Source organism: Excalfactoria chinensis, chromosome 5, assembly GCF_039878825.1.
Source record: "Excalfactoria chinensis isolate bCotChi1 chromosome 5, bCotChi1.hap2, whole genome shotgun sequence".
In the NCBI taxonomy this organism is placed as follows: domain Eukaryota; kingdom Metazoa; phylum Chordata; class Aves; order Galliformes; family Phasianidae; genus Excalfactoria; species Excalfactoria chinensis.
Window position 1 is genome coordinate 46,718,697 of NC_092829.1, and position 21,244 is coordinate 46,739,940.

A 21,244-nucleotide genomic window follows, 5' to 3' on the forward strand; every position below is an offset into this window, starting at 1 on the left:
CCTCACTTTCTCCCTGAAGTAACCTATGGAGAAAGATGCCTTGCATCTAAGGGCCACAGGACAGGCTGACAGCCAGCTGCGGGCTGTATAGCTTGGAGGTACTCCATCTACTATGCTCTATCACCACAAACTGATGCTAAGCACATGATAGCTGTTCCCCCCCAACTTTCTGGGAAGGGACTGAGGGTGGGAGAAAGAAATCACAACAAATCCTCTCCTCTCTCCTTGTAAAGGAGAATCACTCTCAATCCAGGAGGTACAAAGTCTCAAACACTTATCTGAGTTCCCAGGACCATCCTCTCTCAGCTCACTGGTGTCCAGGAGCAGAGTACTGGACTCAAATTTCCTGGAGCTTTCCAGAACAAATGCCATCATTTCCCTCTTTCAGAGCAGCTTCCCCCCTTCCCTTTGTTTCTTTTGCAACCACGAAGCAAATCAATGATCAATCACTGGGCCGGGAGGAGCCTGAAGGCAGCAGACAGCCCCTGTAATAGTGAAGAGATGCACAGGAGAGAAGGGAGGACTTCCAGTTTCTGCTCCAAGAACTATCAATATTTGTCAGTCCACAGCTGCTCTGTACAGTGGTATGAGTTCAGGGTAGGGGAGATCCTCCAACCCCTGGAGGAGTCAATAGGCTGTGGGGAAGGGTCTGACCCCACGTCACCCAGAAGCACCCCAACAGAAGGGGCAGTTCACTGCCCACAGCCATCCCGAGTTCTGCAGCATTCTCTTTCCCGAGAGAAAGAGGGCAGCAATACAGACACCGACAAAAGAAAGGTTCAGAGATCAACCAAACACCCACAAAATCTGAGCTCTGAGCAGACCCCCCGTGTTGGTCGAAGAACGAGATTGGTTCAGTTTAAAAAGTAAAGCCACCAACTTTAATTCTCCCTACATGAAACATCCAAACAACCGTGGGGAAGCGCTCGGTTCAGAGTGGCTCGGTGCAAATTTCCGCAATAGTAACAGGTACAAAAATCAAAATGATTCAAATTAATTATGAATAGATGTAAAACAAAAGACATTCAAGTTAAAACCAGGACCGGGTTCCTGTTAGCTCTAGAGATGATCCAAGAGTACGGCAGGAAACAAATCACGCTCATTTTCATCGCAGAAGGTGGCGCCGCTCACTTTGGGCATTTAGAAAAGGGAAATGAGAGGAGAAGTAAAAGAGAGGAGAAGCACTTTAATAGGAGCGAGCTGAAATGCTGCAGGATCACCACGTCCCCATGTGTCCACTGTGGCTGAGATAAGGCTGCAAGTCACTGCGTGTGACAGCAACAGGGCAGCACAATCAGTCCTATTTAGGAATAAGAAAGCAACAACTTCCCCTAGAATCCATTTAAAGGAAGGGCAACTTAAATCTCCCTCTTCCTGTCTCCCCAGACACATCCTTCCTAGGAGGCAAACAGCACAACTAAATCTCTCTCCATATCATTACAGCTGGGGACAAAACCACTGCCTTTCTACAAAGGCCTGCAGTGAGGGTGCCACAGGTGACCAACTTCCAATTATCTCAAGATTTGCAAACCACAGGAAACAAAGCAGCACCTTCACATACACAGACAGCAAGACTTGACTTGCGCTCATTGTTGGGTTTTCTGGTGCTCTGTGGTAAAACAACCATCCAGTTGCTTTTTGCAGCAAATACTACTAAAGCAAAATGCCAGCAGGTCTGAACAATAAAGGGTGCTTAATGCCCAATGGCAGCAGGGCAAATGTCATGGTGTGCAAAGTATATCCTAAAGGCTCATCTTAACTTCCTGTTTCCTTGTCAGGGTAGATTTACTTGCAGTCAGTACCACAGGGACTGGATTCTAGTGGCTGTGATGATGTAGCCACATTTTTAATGTTATTTGACATTTAAGGCAGCATTTCAGCTCACCTCTAAGCCTGTAATTACACTCGCAAATCTGCTTAGCAAGGCACCAGAGGACTGCTCCAACAAACCAGTTCTGCTCCCACAGAAGCAGCAGTTGAGAACCAAGTGGTGCCATACAGTGGGCACACACACCAGTACCCACTCCTAACCTGCAAAACAGAAACAGGAACAAAGACTGCAAGTAGTCCTTGCTTCATCTTACAGAAATGCTGTACTGAGCAAAATACCACTGGAGGTCAGAAGCACTTCACAACTGTGCTGCAAACATGCGCTCCGTTCTGCGCTGAGCTGCTTATCTTCAGTCTCATGAGCCCTGCAGCTGCAGGGAGTACCAAAGCAGCTCAAGGAAGAAGCCCTGTGCGTCACCTCCTGCTCTGCACTCATGACAGTCATCCTGGAGAAGCACCTTTAGCTCTGTCCCAGTAGAAATGCATGGGCATTCCCTTTCTGAAGGGACTTGTTTAGATTTCTCCCTTCATTGCAGCTGTACCACCCCAAAACTTTAACAGCAATTTGATGCCAAACACTGGGATGCTCAGGACTGTATTTGCTCTCACTTGATACCTTCCTCCTTTTTGTTTAATTTATAACAGCAACCCCAAGGACATAACTGGAATTAAATAAAGCATATTGGAGGAGCTCAGCTGGCACTCCATGCATATCCAGTTCTGTTCAGGTGTGGGCTAAAAAAAGAACCACAATCTGGTTTCTTCAAGACTCTTTTCACCCACATCTGTGGGAAGCAAGCAAAGGATCTCCTCTCACAAGCCATCTGAGCAGATCTTTCTGCAAGATGCAAGTGGTTTCATCCCTGAGTTCAACTTCAAAAGAGAAAAAGGCAGTCCTTAGCAGTCACCACTTCAACTGCAGAAGCTAAGAACATTAAGCATGGGTTCCTCTGATGCAAACAAGTAGCACAAAACCAGGAAAGACAAAAGCAGGAAGAGGCTCGTCTGTATCATACCAAAGAAACAGAAGGAAACCCGAGGCCCAAAAGTTTAGGTTAGTACAGTAAAAGAGCTTACACAAGTTTAACAGCAATGTTCAACTTTGCAGCCCACCACACTCATCTGGGAGCAGGCTGGTACCACTATCAACAACCATCATAAACAGGCAAGGAAAACAAGTCTGGAGAGCATTCCCAAAGAGACATTAGATCATCCAAGGCCATTTCAACACCTGGAGCAAAACTCCAATTTTCCTTTTTTTTCCAGCGTGGCTGACATGAGCATTTGTCCATCTTAGCACATACGATCTTCCTCTCCTCAGAGAGACTTCTAGCTGACTGATGTGCAGTTCAGCTCTGCTGAGTCCTGTCTGCCCGTTGCCATGCCTCCCTCAGGCCCGTCAGCAATACTGGGCTCACTGGAACATTGCCTGTGGCTGAAACTAGGCTGCAGGAGGAGACATTTGTCATTACTGTCTGACTCCTCGATCACCATGCCTGTGTGCATCATGGAGGCCATCGCCAGGAGCTGAATATCTGAGTGAGCGTTGGCGACAGTGTGGCGACGGATGCTGCCACACTTCTCCAGATAAGCCTCACCCTCCTGCTCCGTCAGAGGTGTCAGGGCCATCTCACTGGGCTGCCGACTGGTCGCCAGGTGAGAGGAGTAATTCAGTCCACCAGCTCTGGAACGAGATCTGGAGTACCGTCTCTCTGGAAGAAAAAAAGGAAGCAGGAATGAGCAACAGGGCAGAGGCAAAGCTTTGTCCAAGCTGTTAGGCTGGCTGCAGGGAACACAGAGGACTCAGTTTACAGCCACACTGGGCATTTCACCAACTTCCTTGAAGCACAGGGTTTCATGTCCTAAGGTCAGAAGCCTTTCAGATCATGTAGGAGACTTTCCACAAGACTGCAAAGCACAAAGATAGTAACAAAAAGCAAAGCAAAGCACTCACCTCTGAAGGTTATGAAACAGTTTTGAAAGCTTGCATCAATAAGAAAGGCAGAAAACAAGCTCAGTGTTTTTACAAGAAGAAACAGCTGAGCAGCCAGACTCCACCACTGACAGCAGCCAGACAGTGACAACACTTCACCCTTGTGCTTTCAGTAACACATTCAGAACACTTCATGTTGTGCTTAAGAGTTTGTGCAAGTGAGTTTTGAGGCTGGTTACAGTTGATATCATCCTTATGTGTCCACTGCAGCTCAAGCACAGCAAGCCACAGTGCTGATCATCAGAGAAAGGTTGTGTAAGGGGAACCACACCAGCACTCCCATAACTCCCTGCAGCCGTGGGTAACAGCACTGCAGCACAGCACCAGCATCTCTGGTGCTGTCTGCACCTAGGCTGTAAAAATTGGTCACATTTAAAATGAAAATACGGTCTCTTTAAACAGGCACAGCTTGCAGCCCTTCCCAAGAAGCCAGGATGCACACGAAAATAAAAATCATAGCCATGGCTTGAGGTTCACTTAATAAATAAAAATATTCCCGTGAGAAAGAAGTGCCACTTTGTCTGTAGACTTTTAGTGCTGCTGAAACAGCCGAGCCAAAGGACCTGAGAGATTAAAGTCCATTGAATGCAAGAACAGTGTAGGAAGCAATAACATAAAATTGTTCCTGCCAAGCCTGGCAACCATCCCTGCACATAAACCGGAAACATTGGTCCTGACATTCCCTTCTGCTTCATCCTTGTGTTCTGTGGCAAAATGCTTAACAAGTGCACCTTGACTACTGCAGTAGTTTGCAGTCCAACCAGCCAGGCTGTATTCATCAGTTCTGAGGCTCTCACACGCTATGTGTGTACTTGTGTTCATACGTGCAGCTGTACACACACTCACTGAGGAGCAGACTTTACAGAGCTGATGCACGTGTTGGTGCTTCAGCATCTGACATCATCCAGATTTCAAAATCTGACCAGAATCTGGGAGGGGAGACTGTAAAATCTGCTGGTATTGAAGCGAGCACTAACAGCAATGCACAAGACCACACTCTTCTCCTCAAGCCTGTCAGCATGGGAACAGCAGTGCAATGCTGCCTGCTGTGTGCAAAAATAAAGCAAAGGTCCTGAGTCTGACCACACTTCAGTAATTACCATAACCCAGATACACTGCAAAGACAGAAGACACACTTCGTCTCAGCCCAGAACTAAGCAGAGATCAGATTGCAAAACGTCCACAGACAGGGCAGACGTGCATCCAATGTGAGCTGGGGCCCAAACTGTCACTGCACGGCCACAGCTCACCCAGATCACACAGTCAATCTCCAGTGTGCGGGCATCCACACTGCACACAGACCCATGCTCTCATGGCTTCTCATTTCAATAAAAGTTTACTCCTAGTGCATGTTTTAAATCAGAGAAAACTAAGCTTTACCTCTTCCTCTTCCCTTCTATTCTGCTATAGTCAAACGATTGAGACAAACAGAGAATGGCAAAGGCAGATGCTAAAAAGGAGCAAAGCAAAGGCTATTTTAGAAATTAAGAATAATCCAGAAGTTCATGTTTCCGTTCCATCTGATTCCCTACTCCACTAGCCTTAGATCATACCTCTAGAACCCTTAAATGTCCCTTAAATACACTGACCTAAATACTACAGCAATTAGCAGAGCAATGCCTGCCATTATGGTGAGGAAATGAGTTGTGGGAAGATTTGTCTAAGAAAGGGATCAGCAGTTGAAATTTGCTTTGGCCAGTCGGGAACATCAGTTTCTAGAGAAAAGGGTAGCATTTAGAAAGCTTTCTTGGCAAGGCAAGTCTCTCTTTTAACGTTAGAAAAGGGTTTGTAACTGAAATGATGGTTAGATACCTCAAATAGATTAGAAACAACCATACATTGCCAACCTCAAAGATTCAAGTGTGCTCTCCAACACATTGCAGGGACCTGAAACCCCCCTCCAACTCCCCTGAAGGCACTGTCACCCACACATTTCAGGGTACTATGGTTAGGTTGCGGCTGGACTTGATGATCTTTAACCAGACCTCCCTGGTGAAGAACCTGAAGTTTGTGAAGATCTATTCTGACACTTCAGTGGCTTCTGCTTGGATCCAGACTCCAAGCTGTTCACTATCGAGAAGGCAGCTCCCTGCATAGCTCTCGACGCGCAGCTCAGCAGAAGCACTAGGAACAAGATATTGGCAGCATTTCACTGGCGGACTTAGAAACACAGCTGGTTAAGTATCCCAGCATGTTTGATAACCTAGACCTTTGTAAGAGTCAATCTCTGACCATAAAATTCCACAGAAGTTAGGACAGAGGGGAGAGGAGGAAGGTGATGGGAGCATGAAATAAGTTAAAGGCCAAAGGGCTCCAATTTTATCTCAGCTACGGGTGTTATCTGACTTTACAGCACTGGGGGATGGCCCTGTCTCCGGCTGTCGCAGTGAAACTGATGGGACTCCACAGAAACATGTTGGAAACGGACTGCCTAGCTGGTAGGACTCGATGGAAGAAGTCAGAATTCTTCCTTCTCTTGCCACCAAATATTTAGTCAGAAGCTGTACCTATTAAATATAGATAGGATAACTGGGCAGGCAACAAGAGGTCTTGCACTTATTTTCTCCCCACAAAAGCAGCAGACATTTTTAAGACATTAAGCAATGCGATCTAATGCCAAGAATAAGGGCTGCAAGTAATCACACAGAAAACTTGTGGATCCTCCTTCATTGGAGGTTTTCAGGTTTGTTGTAGCAATGGGTAACACATCACTGATCAGGTACTGAAACAGAGAAATGTGGAGAATTGATCACCATTTCCTCTCTTCAAGTGAGGGATGACCATCCACAGATGATTGCTGTGAAACTGAAGTAAAATTATTTATGGCACTCAGGAAAAAAAAGTTAGGATGAACTCTGAGCATACATTTATTGCTTTACTTTTCCCCCTTTGCTCTATCAAGCAACCACAGTCCTCTGGGAAATTAAGAACAGTCTGCAACTCTTGCGTAACCTCCAGCTGTGAACTGATGGCTAAGAAGCATCAGACTGCGGTCTGTTTTCTGCAAGCCACCTATCCTTTGTCTCTCCCCAGGTGTTGTGCTTATCTACTCATGCAGCAGGACACCGCCTCACCACTGGAACACAGTAACAATGCTACATATGCACCGCATCGAGTTGCCATAAGAACTGTAATGCACAGAAATCTATCCTGAAAGACAAAATCTGAGACAGGGAGATGAACAAAGCAGCAGAGTGCTGAAATAAAACACTGTGACCTTCTCCTATGACCTTTCCCATTTGAAATCCTCCTTGGAGTAGTCCTCTATGGAGAAAGGCATCTCAGTTTAATGTTTCCAAACCCCACTGCTCAGAGCTACAATCCAGCACGTGCAGCGGCTGAACCACAACCACATCATGGCACGGAAGACAAAAGAGCTGTCTGAGAACTCAAAGATTAGCTTGTGTGTTCTCATGGGCTTCAAGTGGAAAGAAGGTCACTTCACCTATAATGGATGGTCTGTTACCAACAGCCAGAAAAGAAGCTCTCTTAAAGGAACCATCATGCATAGTTTAACTAAAACCAGAAAGTTCTGTTTTGCTGTGCTACAGACAGGAACATAAACTGGGAAGAGCTTTTAAGGGATTATTTTGGAGGCAAACTCAGTTCAGCAGTGACGCTAGGTTCAGTACACAGGGTGAATAGTGAGAATGTTTTTTTTTTCCCCTGTATTAATAATTTAAACATTATTTCTGAGAAAACTGGACCCCTCTGGCACACACTGTCCTTACAATGAAGGTAGTGGCGAATTCACACAGAGGAAGCAAGGACAGTGGACAAGAGAGTAACAAGCACAGTGAAAGAAATATAATCCAGCTGAAGTAACTGTGCTTTCAACAAAGCAGGGCAAACTACAGAGCTCAGAATGAAACAGGCCACAGCGTCTGGCATCCAAGTCAGGCTGTGCAAAGTGGATCGCTTCCCCTTGCTCCACCTAGACTTTATGATTTGTCACTTTGGCTGGGGAGGTTGCCCTCCCCAAGTCACCTCTGCAAGCTGATCTGTTCTCTTTCTTTCACATCTATTCCTGCTGCTCTCCTCTCAGCTTAAGTCAAGTTTAACATACTGCAGCCTTGAAGGCCAAAGCCTTATGTGAATACAGCTGTGACCATCATCTTCCTCAATTGCATTTCTCAACGCCAATGCAACTTGAGGGCTGTGTTCTAGAGTGTAGTTTGCATTCCACAGCACATCCAAAGTCCAACAGAAGGGAATCACAGAGCCACTGTATGGCAGGGAGCCTGCTGGGACTGTGTCACTACTAGCTGCCTGGTGGGAGAAAACACTGGCTCTAAGAAAGTAAAATAGGTGACAGAAAGAAGGAGAGCAGAAGAGAGAAAGAAGGAGAGCAGAAGAGAGAAAGAAATCTGGTGAGAAGCAGCAATTATTAGATGAAACCACCACCACAGGAGCACTTTGAAAACAGCATGATTACTTGCAGAAAGATGCTGCCCTTTTTGTCTCCGCTGTGTAATGCAAACAAGAGTTACTCCTCCTTGCTCAGCATAGGGTGGAGCAGGGGCAAAAGGCCACCTTGAAAACACACACAAATAAATGACAGCTAAAAACCGAAGGAAGTACAATGATTTAAAAGGCACATGAACTTTACAAGGCCAGTTCACGTGATTTTTTTTATTTTTATTTTTGGTTTTATGACACCAATACTTTGCTCAGCTGGCAGAAATCCAGGCTAGCTAGGAAATTCAGTATAGGCCAGGCAGTTACACTTCACACTATCCCAGCACCATACAGGCTGGGAGTTTGTTACAGACAGAAAGCATCCAAGCCCTGATGAACCATTCCAACATAAGACCACCTTCTACCCTGTCCATGCTGCTAAGGTATAACACAAGACAGGCTGTTCCTTCATCTAGACAAAGACTGTATCAAAGGAGAGGCTACAGCTTCTGAAGTACCACAAAATAGCGGGGGTCTAGAGCTTTCTTCACTTACTCCATTTCATTTTATTTATATATTTTTTGCTGCCTAACCAGCGCTGCCATATCTATTTCTTAGCTAGGCTGTTTCTCACAGGCCATGCTTGTTAGCAGAGCCCTTGAATTATACATGGAGGTTTCAAAATATGACCATCGCCTTTCTGATGTGCAGTGCCAATTCTCTCTCCTAGCTCCATTTATCTGCAGTTTAAATAGACTATTTCTTTTCCCCCAAACAGAATGCATGGAAGACTCCATGCAAAAATAAATAAATAAATAAAAAATAAAGCAATCCCTCGAGATGAGTAGGCAAGAACTGAGCAGTTTGCAAAGGGTGGCAGATGCAACAGTAACTGCTGGAATCAAGGTAGTCAAAGCAGGCAAGCAAGAAGGAACAGAAAGCAGGCAGACAAGAAACGTGTGCAATTTCACCGATGCAAGAGGGTGAAAGCACCTCAGGCACAGAGTGAAGCTTTAAAATCCAGCCTGCCTCCAGAAAGAGTGGAGACTTTGCACATATATGCAGTGGAAAATGAAAAGCAGATCAAAAGATCTACATTCAGATATATGTTAAGGGTGCTTTAACCTTTGTTATCTCTCCCTCCTGCAGTCATATGGTACCTCCTTAAATGTACAGATGTACACTGTGTCCTATTAGCCAACCTTTGTACCACACAAAGTGTTTGAAAGAGCTTCCATATGCTACTGCATGTCTTACCGAGCAAGCAGGTGCTACCAGAGAAGCTGTGGTCCTCACACAAACCCAAGTATGGTGACACCACCTGCTTGACCAACTCTTCCAGCTGCAGGTAGCTCTCACTGGGGCCATCGGGCTCATGGACACTCTGAAATTTAAATGCGAAAAGCCATCATTACCTATTTGTAGTAAGGTTCTGCTAAGGTCTGCCAAATATTTTGCCTCTGGAATGTCACAGCCATATCAGTACAACCCTGAAAGGAACACAGCTGAAAAGCCAAAATAGAGGTTTGCGTGCTGTTCACACCAGCCTCCCTGTTCAAGTCATAGTCAGCAGACTGCCAAGGGACTTGTTTTTAATGACCAAAGAATAGGAAGGTACAAGCTACAGTAACATGAGATTTACACAGGATAAATACAGCAGTGCAGCTATACCAAGGCAGTTCTGCCAGGAAATATCTCTGTGGAAATGCCTTACCACAGCTTGAGCAAAGCCCTGCTCTTTTCTTAAGACAGGCTTGCAAGAGAAGCACCCTCTCTAGTTCAGCTTATAGTTAGGAAAGAGTGTAGCTAACTCTAAGCAATTTAACTGTAACTTCAGAAAGTGTCCCCCCAGACTAGCTTGCTGCAAGCCCTCAGTAGGCTTTTCTTTCTCAGATGTGTTACTTTGAGATTCTTTTTGCCCCCAGACTCATTCTATTAAGATATTTTAAGTAAATTGAGCTAGCACTCTAGAATTTCCTGTTATTACAGCCTGGGTCACAGGGGAGATCTGTACTGAGAACTCGCGTAGAAATACCAGCTTAGCTACTTTGCAACTTTGATCGTACATACTTCAAGTTTTATTCCCCATCACACATCGTAAGGTAGATCTGAAGAGAAATTAAAGTGAGAGGAGCCCAAACAGCCACCTGGATTATGGTATTTTTCAGGACTGTCAGGCTGAGCAATACACAAAATGATAAACTTGTCCACACAGGTCCTGCTTGGAAGACAGGGATGCTATTCTCTTCAGGCCTGATTATAAAAGACAGTCCTCACAAGAAGTCTGCAAACACATAAGAGCAGAATTTGGCCCTTTCACAAACCTATCCTTAGCAACTTCCAGGAAAGCTCAGGACATTAACCATTCAAATTCAGCTTTCATTTTTTACAGTTAGCACTCTCACATAAGAACATGTATCTTCCTTCCCTTCCATCACACCCACTGCCCTCCTCACTCTTCTTTCTAAAGTTTGTATCAGTTTAGTGATGACAAGAGTCTCAAATGGAGTACAAGAAGAAAAAGCAGAAGCTCCCCACCTGTAGAATTAACAGCATCTGGACAATGGAAGCTGGAAGCTTTGTCTGGACCAGAGGCAGAATTTCTTCCAAGTGCACTTTTAGCAAGACCAAGTCTCTGAAGCCAAGAAGAGCAATCTGACGGATGGTCAACTCCTGACCCTAGAAAACAAAGCAAAAACTCAAGAGTTGGTAAAGGAATATGGGAACACCACACCAACACATGTATATACACAGATAGAACAGGTCCATCCTTCCCATCACTGCTGTGGTGAAGCACGCCAGCTGCTCAGTGCGAGGAGTTCTGGCAATGATAGCTTCTTACTCAGTCTCTCAGTCCCACATACATAAGTTCTGAAAGGAGTAACATCTTATGTTATGTGTTGTTAGGCTTGGAGTAAAGCCAAAAAGGGGCCAGTATTTCACCAGATTACATGTTCATAAAACCCAACTGACAGCCAATCTGGTCACAGACACCGGAAGCCCAGGGTGGATGCAGCTGGTGCTTTTGATGCTTGGAGCTGAGAAAGCGCTAAGGATTTGGTAGGGAAAGAGCCTGGCAAAGAATATTCCTTAATCAAGTGTACACCTCTGTTTTGTGTCTGTCTGCTCAACACCTGCACTTCAGACCTGGCTGGTAAGACAAAAACCCACAATGCAGTCAACTATAGATTTTCGGATTTAGGCTAGAACAAAGCTAGTTGGACTGCTTGTACCAACATCATTTAAAAAGCAACTAGACAGAATGAAGGCATCAGCATTGATTTCCACCACAAGGAGTGCTGTGTCCTTTAACATCAACAAGTGAGAAAGTTTAACAAGTCAAGACATGGTTCTGTTTCTTAGCACAGTAGACATCCTTGGACCCCATCGAGCATTCTAGTGTGTTACTACATTTCTTTCTGCTAGGCTTAAGGTACATGTAAGTTTATCTCGCCCCATTTAACAGCAGAAAGTTTCCTCCTGGCCCTGCCTACTTCCCAGCCCAAAGTTTTCCTTGTTCTCCCCAGCACATTAATCTCTGACCTGCACTCCATTTTGTAACCATATTATAGTGTCCATAACATACTCACTGAGGCAAATATTTAGCTGGAAGGAATTAACACCAGTTAATCATTAATTCAAAATGGGTTTAATGTCACAATTAACAGCATCATCAATATGTAAATATGACCTTGTTGTGGTTTTGCGATTTCTGTTGTTGGTATTCCACATCAGAACATCATGCAGAACAGTGGCAGTTAAAGAGTTCATGTTCTGGTTCTGTGTTACCAGCATTTGGGACATTTTGGGTTCCCAGAGGACTCAGCACAAGGAGGAAGTGAAGTGGGACTCCAGACCAGACCCCAGCCATTCTCTGCCTCTGGCCTGCCCTTGCGCTGTCATGGTTTGACTCCTACTTTGGTTACTCTTGTCTCTGTCATTTTGTTTGATTTGATTACATTTAGTCAATTCCTGTTGTGTTTTCTCTTCATTAGAACCATCTACTGACTCTCCACCCTTCCCCATTTACCAAAGCACGTGTCCCCGAGCCAGCGAGGTCATATGGCAAACCCATTTCTTTTCCTTCGCTCCTTTGTCTCTCCTTTTTTGTCCTTTTCCCAGGGCCTGTGCCCCCCTGTAACAGATCTAGGGATAACCCTGTGACAATTATTGGTGGAGGTGCCAGGGATCTATGGGTCTCTACTTCATTTTAAGAGCACTGTAAAGAAGACTAAGGACCATTATGTTCCTTGGAACATGCTGGTTTCTTTTCCTCATGTTCTGAGTCAGAGTTGCACATTCCTATAATCAGTTAAGGGCACTGATGGAGATACCTGCCTGGTCCTTGTACATTCCAGCTAATTTAACTGACAATGTGGTGTTTGGACTGGTTTGCAGGTGCTCTTCACAGTTCCTTATGCATGTTCAGAGTGCCAGCTTTGGTACCATGCTATTAGTCTCTCTGTATGTATTCTTTGAAATAGTAACTTGCATCATGTGGAGGAAGCCTTCCCCAAAACTGGAGAATGGTGAGTGGCAGGGAATATGGAGAGGTCTAGGAGAGAGGCTAGAAGCATGGGGACCCCCGGTGTCATGGGATTTTACTCTTGAACACCTGTGGAACCCTGAGAAACTAAGCGAGTATCTGAGTAAGGGATGGTGCAGCTTAGAAAGATCTGAGGAGGAACTGCTTATCTGGGGCTTGGCTTGTGCTTACCGAGCTATATATAATACTACTGTGGAGAGAGAGAGCTCCCAAACTGAGATCCAAACCAAAAGGGGAAACCTCCAAGTCAATCTTGATCAATCACAGGAGGCACCATTATCAGTGTCAGTTGCTCCTGTGGAAGGCCAGAAGTGGAAACAGGTGTCCTCACATCTGGAACAAAAAGAAGAAATGGAGGAAAAAGTGGAAGATGCAGGCGAGAGGCCCTCCTCAAAACCACCACCACTGAGAAAGGTAATGGAGTAAAGTAAGAGGCATGGAGAGGAGAGTGATGAGGAGGGAGTCACTGTTACCACTGTCCGTCAACACCTGAAAATGACTGAACTCCAAGGCACAAGAAAGGAGTTTATGAGACACCTGAACGAAACTGCTGTTGCCTGGTTGCTTCAGTGTTGAGACAACAGGGCCAGTAGCGTGTCCCTAAACAGTAATGAAGCTCACCAACTAGAAAACATTGCCTGAGACTCAACTATTGACAGAGGGATTAGAAGTCTGGACAGAATCACCACCCTCTGGGAAAGAATGTTATTGGCTGTGAAGGAAAGACATCCTTTCAAAGTTGAGCAGGAGCCTGGGCTGAGAAGATGGAATACTGTTGAGAAAGGAATCCAGTATTTGAGAGAAACAGCCATAGCAGAAATGCTGTATGATCCCACATTTGTTTCTAATGATCCACACCAAGACCATGATCCTGAAAGAGCAACAAGTACACCTGAACTGTGGCGGAAACTCACAATTACAGCACCGGAGAGGTATGGCATTTCACTGGTAGCAGTGACCAATAGATACAAAGACCTAGATAGAAGACCCCCAATTTTTGAACTGATTCTTACACTTCAAAACTTGCAACAAAAATTACTGCCATCCCATGCCTCTATATCAGCTATCTGCCAAATGGCAGAAAGACTAGATAAAATGGAGAAGAGCCAGGATGACATGTGGGAGGAATTGTCCCTGGTGATTAATCGTGATGAACCTGTGACAGTATCAGAAACACCCGATGAAGACCAGGATGACCAAAAGAGTCTGCTGAAGGAGCTGGTCAAACTGATTAAAGTCTCAGCTATCAAAGGTAAACACCCCCCTGTTCGAGCAAATTAATTTATGAATAAATTTATGTCTTGTGCTGCCCTGTGGAGCTACTTATGTGAGCATGGAGAGGACATGAAGTAGCCTGATGAACCTACTCCTGCACTACAAGCATGGGCGAGAGAACTGTGGAGCAGATCAACCACCACTTAAGTTGCTTCCATTACTTCAGGTAACAAGTAGAGAGGACCTGCCCTCAGCCAGGGGAGGGAAAGGGATAATAAAGTGTATTGAACTGTGTGAATCTGATGGCCTGGCACATCAGAACTGCAGGAATATGAAGCACTGGCAGACACTGGTGCCCAGTGCACTCTGATGTCCTCGAGTTATAAAGGGACAGAACTGATTTATATTTGTGGAGTGACTGGGGGCTCTCAGGAATTGCCTGTGTTGGTGGCAGAAATAAGCCTCACCTGTAAAAACTGGCAGAAGCATCCTATAGTGACCGGACAGGGTGCTCCATGCATTCTCTGTATAGATTATCTTAAAAGGGGGCATTTCAAGGATCCCAAGGGATACCAATGGGCTTTTGGAATAGCTGCTGTAGATACAGACAACATTAGGCAGCTGTCTGTCTTGTTTGGCCTGTCAGAAGACCTGCCTTTTGTGGGGTTACTACAGGTAAAAGAGTAACAGGTACCAATTGCTAGGAAAACAGTGCACAGATGGCAGTACCGCACCAACAGGGATTCCTTGCTCCCCATTCACAAGCTGTTTTGTCACATCCCAGGAGACATGATTGACAAAATCATCACTACATCTCCTCCAACTAGCAAGAAAGAGACAGCCTTTTCTGGGTGTAGTGGGCTTCTGGAGGATGCACATCCCAAACTACCAGTTGATGCAAAGAAGAACAATTATGTGTGGGGTCCTGAACAGCAGCAGGCATCTGAACAGATTAAACAGGAGATAGCCTGTGCCAAGGCCCTGGGGCCAGTGAAGACAGTACAGGATATAAAGAACATCCTCTGCACTGCTGCTGGAGAGAGGGGCCCCTCTTGGAGCCTGTGGCAAAGAGCCTCAGGAGAAACCTGAGGTCAACCCCTGGGATTTTGGAGTGGAGCATACTGGAAGAGTGCTACATTGCAAACAAAAAGGAGATCCTAGCAGCATATGAGGGGGTTTGGGCTGCTTCTGAAGTAATCGGCACTGAAACGCAGCTCCTGGCACTCCGACTGCCAGTGCTGATCTGGATGTTTAAAGGAAAGGTCCCCTCCACCCATCGTGCTACTGATGCAACCTGGATTAAGTGGATTGCATTGATTACACAATAAGCTCAGATGGGGAACCTCAGCTGTCCAGGAATCCTAGAGGTGAACACGGACTGGCCTGAAGGTAAAAAGTTCGGAGCATCACCAAGAGAAGAGGTGTCACATACTAAAGAGGCCTCACTGTACAATGAACTACCAGAAAATTAAAAGAAATATGCCCTGTTCACCCATGCATTGTATTGTAGGGAAGCATCACAGATGGAAAGCTGCTGTGTGGAACCCCACACGACAGGTTGCAGAGGCCACTGAAGGAAAAGGAGAATCAAGTCAGTTCACAGAAGCAAAGGCTATACAGCTGGCATCTCTCTGGGGAGGAAGGGCAATGGCAGAAGTATAAATATGGGGAGGCATGGCAGGTTGATTATATCACCTTGCCATGATCTCATGAGAGTAAACGTTATGTGCTTACCATGGTGGAGGCAAACACTAGGTGGCTTGAAACATATGCAGTACCACAGGCTACCGCCCAAAACACCTTATTGGGTCTGGAGAAGCAAATCCTGTGGTAACATGGCACTCCAGAAAGAACTGAGTCAGATAATGGAGCTCACTTCAAAAATCCACTTGTGGATATTTGGGCCAGAGAACATAACATCGAGTGGGTTTCTCATATTCCCTATCATGCACCAGCCTCTGGTAAGATCAAATGCTACAACAGGTTATTAAAAACCATGTTGAAAGCAACAGATGATGGAACATTTAAACACTGGGAGAAGCATCTGGCAGAAGCCACCTGGTTGGTCAACACCAGAGAATAGGTCAATCAAGATGGTCCTACACGATCCAGCTCCCTACATACTGTAGAGGAAGATAAAGTCCCTGTAGTACCTGTAAAGAGCATGCTGGGAAAGTGGTTTGGGTTCTTCCAGCTTCTGAAAAGGGCAAACCTCTTCATGTTTTCGCACAGGGACCTGGGTGCACTTGTTGGAGGATGAAGAAAAAACGGGGACATCCAGTGTGTGCCACAAGGGAATTGGATGCTCAGGGAGTGCAGTCAGTTATTCCATGTATATATATGTATATAGGTACATGTACATGTATTCCTTCACTCCTTTGTCTCTCCTTTTCCCGTCCCCACCCCCACTCCCCCTCTTTTCCCAGGCCCTGAGCCCACCCCCATCACAGACATAGGGATAACCCCATGACAAACCTAAAGTCAGTGGGGTGACAGGCAGCACAGCCGCTGTAAAAGCACTTTACTGTTTGTAAACCATCACTGAGTGCTTAGAAACATCAAGGTGTAGAACAGCCTGGTTCATATTTATCTCCAAGCTGTATTTCAGCAGCTGCACACTTTTTATTTAATATCATGCAGTTTAGCCCCATTAATCTCATATCTCATTTCAAAATGCAAATATCTTGCTGTGCCAAACAAAACAAGACTTGCTATTCTTTTTCCACACCAAGTGGTTACATCAACAGCTGCAATTATATTAAAGTCAATGACCTGTTTACATAGTTTCCCCCTGTACAGCAATTTAGCCCACTTGGCTACTTAAAGGTCATACTTCTGCAACAGCTATGAGCCTCAGGTTCAAACTTAGTTGAGCTACAAAGTTACTTCTGGTTACCGCCACTGGTAACATGCTCACGTATTTGGCTGACTGTCTTTGATTTGGAGTGGTGTCATGGTTTTGTAATGTTGTTGTCAATATTCCACATCATAACATCATGTGCAGTATGGATCAGCTGCTGGGATCACAGAAAGCCACAAAACTTATAGGCTAGCATTTGCAACAAAAGAGTTTCAAACACTGAGGAATCAACAGTGCACAGACTTTCTCAGCTATTGGAGTAGCGCATGAATAACAGCAGCTTGGTGAAGGAGATTTGTTAGATAACCTCTCTTTATATATGGTAATACACCAGATAAATAGGCACATAAACTTCCTTATTCATAGGAAAAAACCAAGCTTGTAATCAGGGCACTAGCTCAGGATAAGAGCATAATTCATTAGTTTCTTGCTGCACCAGCAACTCCTGTAATTGTAGCCTAGGATAGCTCACTTAGAGTCAGGTTTTTAAATGTATCCAGGGGAGTCAAATCCATAGCTGTACATAGGACATACATGTTTGCAAAGTTTTAAATACGCAGTCTGTTACATTTCAGTTCTTCATCTATGAAACGACAACGATTCCCTAGCAGCTGCTGTGTAAGATCTTTGACAAAAGTTGTGCAACAAGATGAACACTAAGGAAGTTGCTAGTTCAAAGAATCTCAGCATCCCATACTCAGTTTAATCGCTACCAAATTCCAAAGGCTGCAACTGCTGTGCAGTAGTTTTTGTACTGAAGCAGATCTTTCTAGTAAGCATAAGAATTATTAGCATTTGCAGGTATCACGTAACACCGTTAGCTCAGTTCTTCTACAGTGCACAAATAGCTGTAGAGCAGACAAACTGATACATAAATAGATGACATCACTCCATTACTGTGAGTTAGTTGCAAAGGGAGAGAAAAGGAGCATATTGCAATCATGCAGTTTTAGCTGCCAAACACCTACCTTTAAGCTTCTGCAGCAAGGAAAGAATAAAATAAACACAGTAAAAAGGTTAGCGTTTGTCTTTATAGAAGGCCTCTGCACTTTTAGGAGATGCTAACTTGAACAGAATTAGAGGAAGATGGCAAACTTTGAGCTTTACATGCTGCCCTTCAAACAAAACAAAGGGAATATTACTAAAAGAAAAGATGCTTTCCCAGAAAACGCATCTCATGGAACAGCAAAAAAAAAAAAAAATAATCAAGAGAAGGGAGCCAGCATTTCTCAGAATGTCAGTCCACTCATGAAGTACATTTTTGCTTCTCTGACAGGACAGAAGATCAAAATATCCTAGGAGGGTATCCAGATTCCTCATACAGAAACTTTGACCAAAGCTATATGAAAAACTGATAGAGCCCAACAATTCTGATGGGATACCCAGCATAAAGAAGTCTTACACAAGTTGTTCACTTCTTCTTAGAGATTTACTTGCCCCTTTATCAAAGCTTTAAAAATGTGAACTGAGGATTTTCCAAAAACACAGCTTGTACATAAACACTTCAAAAGTAGTTTGGATGAGTAAGACACATTTGCTCATAATCTGATCTTCAGATTTCCTTCCCTGAAGGTAAATTGTCAGCACCGTCAGCAGAGTTCCAAATATTTAGGAATGGAAGAACCTACTTTTAGTAAATGGTCCAGAGCTTCAATCTAGACAAATAACTCAATAATTTAGGTGTGCAAGCTTAGCTAAGCACAGACAGAGAGTAGACAAATAAAAGCTCGGAAGACTGTGCCTGCCCAATAGATTTTAGCAGTCCTCCTTAAAAACTAAGGAAGATCTGGACAAAGGCTACTTCCTTTCAGATTTAGCTTCAAGGTTTTGAGACCTGCTTAGCCACTAGCCAGTTCTTCTGAAACAGACATTTCCCTGCGCTGTTAGCAGACATTTCAGTTACTTTAATGAAGATTACCTGTACTGGGTAGAATATTGCCTGGAGTGTAGGAAGAGTCTCTGTAAAGTAGTGATCCCAAATTTCAGACAGGATGTCAATGCGATCCTCACCTACAAAAACAGAGATTGGGAGTGAGAAATAGCTTTAGCAACAGAGACACTGAAATCAAGTTGAATTGTTCCACTACTCTCTACTTCCCCTAGTAAGAGACACAAAGTCACATTCAGTTTCCTCACAGAAAGTGACATAGGTCAGCTAAGCTTTGCCTAAACTGGCAGAGACACAAGGTTGTGATCATAAACCGCTGTCACTTAGTGCAAAGAGAACATGCAAAACACATGCAAAAGCTCCAACAAAATGGCAAAGCATTTCTTTGAAAGGAGACTAACTCCAAGCAAAGGACTGCGTAACTTGACAACTCACAGTTACTAAACTGTTACAGGATCCTAGCTGTGCGCTAGCAGCAGCACATGGAAGCTGAGAGGTCACAGCCAGTATCAGCTGTCCTGCAGCCACTAAGTCAGAGAAACCTTTTGTAAGAGCAGAGCCATCTCCAGCATCTGACTACCCTCAAGAACAGACACAGAAGTCATGAACTCTTGCAGGAACCCACAACTTTGGCAGGCCACAAAGCCACGGCACTCCTCTCAGGGCTTCTCCTCTCAAACGTGGCAAATTGGAAGGAACCTGAGTGAAATCCACTTGTGGTTAGCCCTCATGTGAATCTGACTCCAACACACAGCCCCAAGCATAAGTGGATAACTCAAATGAAGGCAGACTATGCTATGCAACTCGTGACTCCCATAACAAGAATACAGCTGTGACCAAAAACCTGTTATTAGCAGAAAAAATGCCTTACTGAACATAATAGTTCAAATAGACACTAAATTATTTTTATAGACTTGAAGAGATGTATGTTTCTTGGCATTTAGGCCCAAAACCTCTGAGCTTTTTAGAGGATGTTTCCCATCCCAAGTGCCAATGATCTGCCAAGCTTTTTTTCAAGTTTTAGATGCAACCCCTAGAAATTCCAGGGGCAAATACCAACCCACGTTTAATAATACGAGTTTCTGACAAATTCATTTCCCAGGATACTTCACATAGTCTCATACAGAGGAGCTCTCAAGTAGTCAAGATTCAAAAAGAAGTAGATGAAAACAGCTGCTCAAGGCAGCTTCAAAGTCTCAGTCTCAAGCTTAAGTGAAGAAAAGGAACACAATAAAATTGCATCTAAGGGGAACCCTATCACTATTCATTCATGCGTTTTCCCCATCTGGAGACTCCCACATGGGCTTTCCCCAACAGGTTGCCCATTGGTCCTGTTGCTTATAGCCCAGTCAGAGGGAAGAGTCAGCAGGACCAGGTTCTGCAGATGTTTCCTTTCAAGCAGAGACCTCACTGGCTGTGAGTGCTGAGAGGGAAGTATCTCAGTTATGTCACCAGCTTCAGAAGTGGAGCACATGAGACCTACCCAGCACCCCCATAACAGATACCCACTGCCTGAAACTGCCAGCCGTAAGTGAAAAAGACAACAGGAAACAGATGAACTTCTCTCCCCCCCCCCAGTCCACCCCAGGACTGTAACTTGTTTGTGTGGAACCAGAAATGAAATGCCTTTCTGAAGGAGAAGGGAGAGTAGCTAGTTTCTTCAAGAACTCATAAATCCTACAGGCACTGAAAAAGAGTCTGATAGAGTATATCAAGAAAAGCAACATGAAAATATGAGACTGAGGTTAGAAAAACCAGACACAGTAAAACATTGCCATGCCCCGCAGCACAAACATGATTCCATCTTTGAGTACTTGGACAGGAGAAATTTTCCAGGAAGACAGAACTAACAGAGAATGTGTACAAGAAGTTCTTGTTGCTGCGACCACAGGACCTGGAACAAATCTACATGTTATGAAGGAAAAGTGGTCATGAGTCATCTCATGCAGAGATGCCAGCCTGCATGGGTGCAGTGGCTCCAGGGTTGCTTCAAATGGGGGAAAAAAACCAAAGCATAGCAAGGGGGATCTGCAGTCTGCCTGGGAAATTTCATCCCACAAAAACTACTCCCCGCCTTCTCTCAGTTTGGGGTAGGCTGCAGCTCACTTTTCCTCATGCTAAAGCAGAAACCTGAATAATTTAATATGAATAAACAGGAAAACAAAAAACCAAGATATCAGACTGTGATAAGCCATACACTGTCTAGTTTGAAGAGCTGGCAGCAGCATGGCAGGTACCCATGTTCATGAGTAGTACATAAATCTGCCTGTTTTCCCCATCCATCACGGAGTCTGTGCTGAAGAAGCACACACCAAGCAGAGGGCTGGCAACTGCACATCAAGGTCCACTCAGTCCCACAGCATGCTGGCCAGATGGACAAGTCACTTGATGAAGAACAGTGCAGAAGAATCCAGCACAAAAAATGACACAGGATTAGAAGTGTCTACTGGCATTTAATGACCCAGATACAGCAAGCTGATGATTAGCAAGGGATCTTCCCTACAGGCTACAAAA

General features: G+C 44.6%; 1 protein-coding gene across 5 annotated transcripts in view; it reads right to left on the bottom strand.

Moving 5' to 3' along the window:
• Positions 1 to 866: 866 nt before the first annotated feature.
• Positions 867 to 21,244, bottom strand: part of PRR5L (proline rich 5 like) — a 58,804-nt gene continuing 38,426 nt past the window's right edge. For 4 of the 5 annotated variants that reach the window (XM_072338164.1, XM_072338166.1, XM_072338165.1 and 1 more), the window contains 4 exons: positions 18,761 to 18,852; positions 10,760 to 10,900; positions 9,479 to 9,605; positions 867 to 3,542 (listed from right to left, as the gene is read on the bottom strand). In XM_072338164.1, the coding sequence (XP_072194265.1) occupies positions 3,160 to 3,542; positions 9,479 to 9,605; positions 10,760 to 10,900; positions 18,761 to 18,852 (743 nt within the window). In that variant the 3' untranslated portion in view covers positions 867 to 3,159. Of the gene's footprint in view, positions 3,543 to 9,478; positions 9,606 to 10,759; positions 10,901 to 18,745; positions 18,853 to 21,244 lie in introns of all 5 variants that reach the window. The other variant, XM_072338168.1, reaches the window with a different exon arrangement.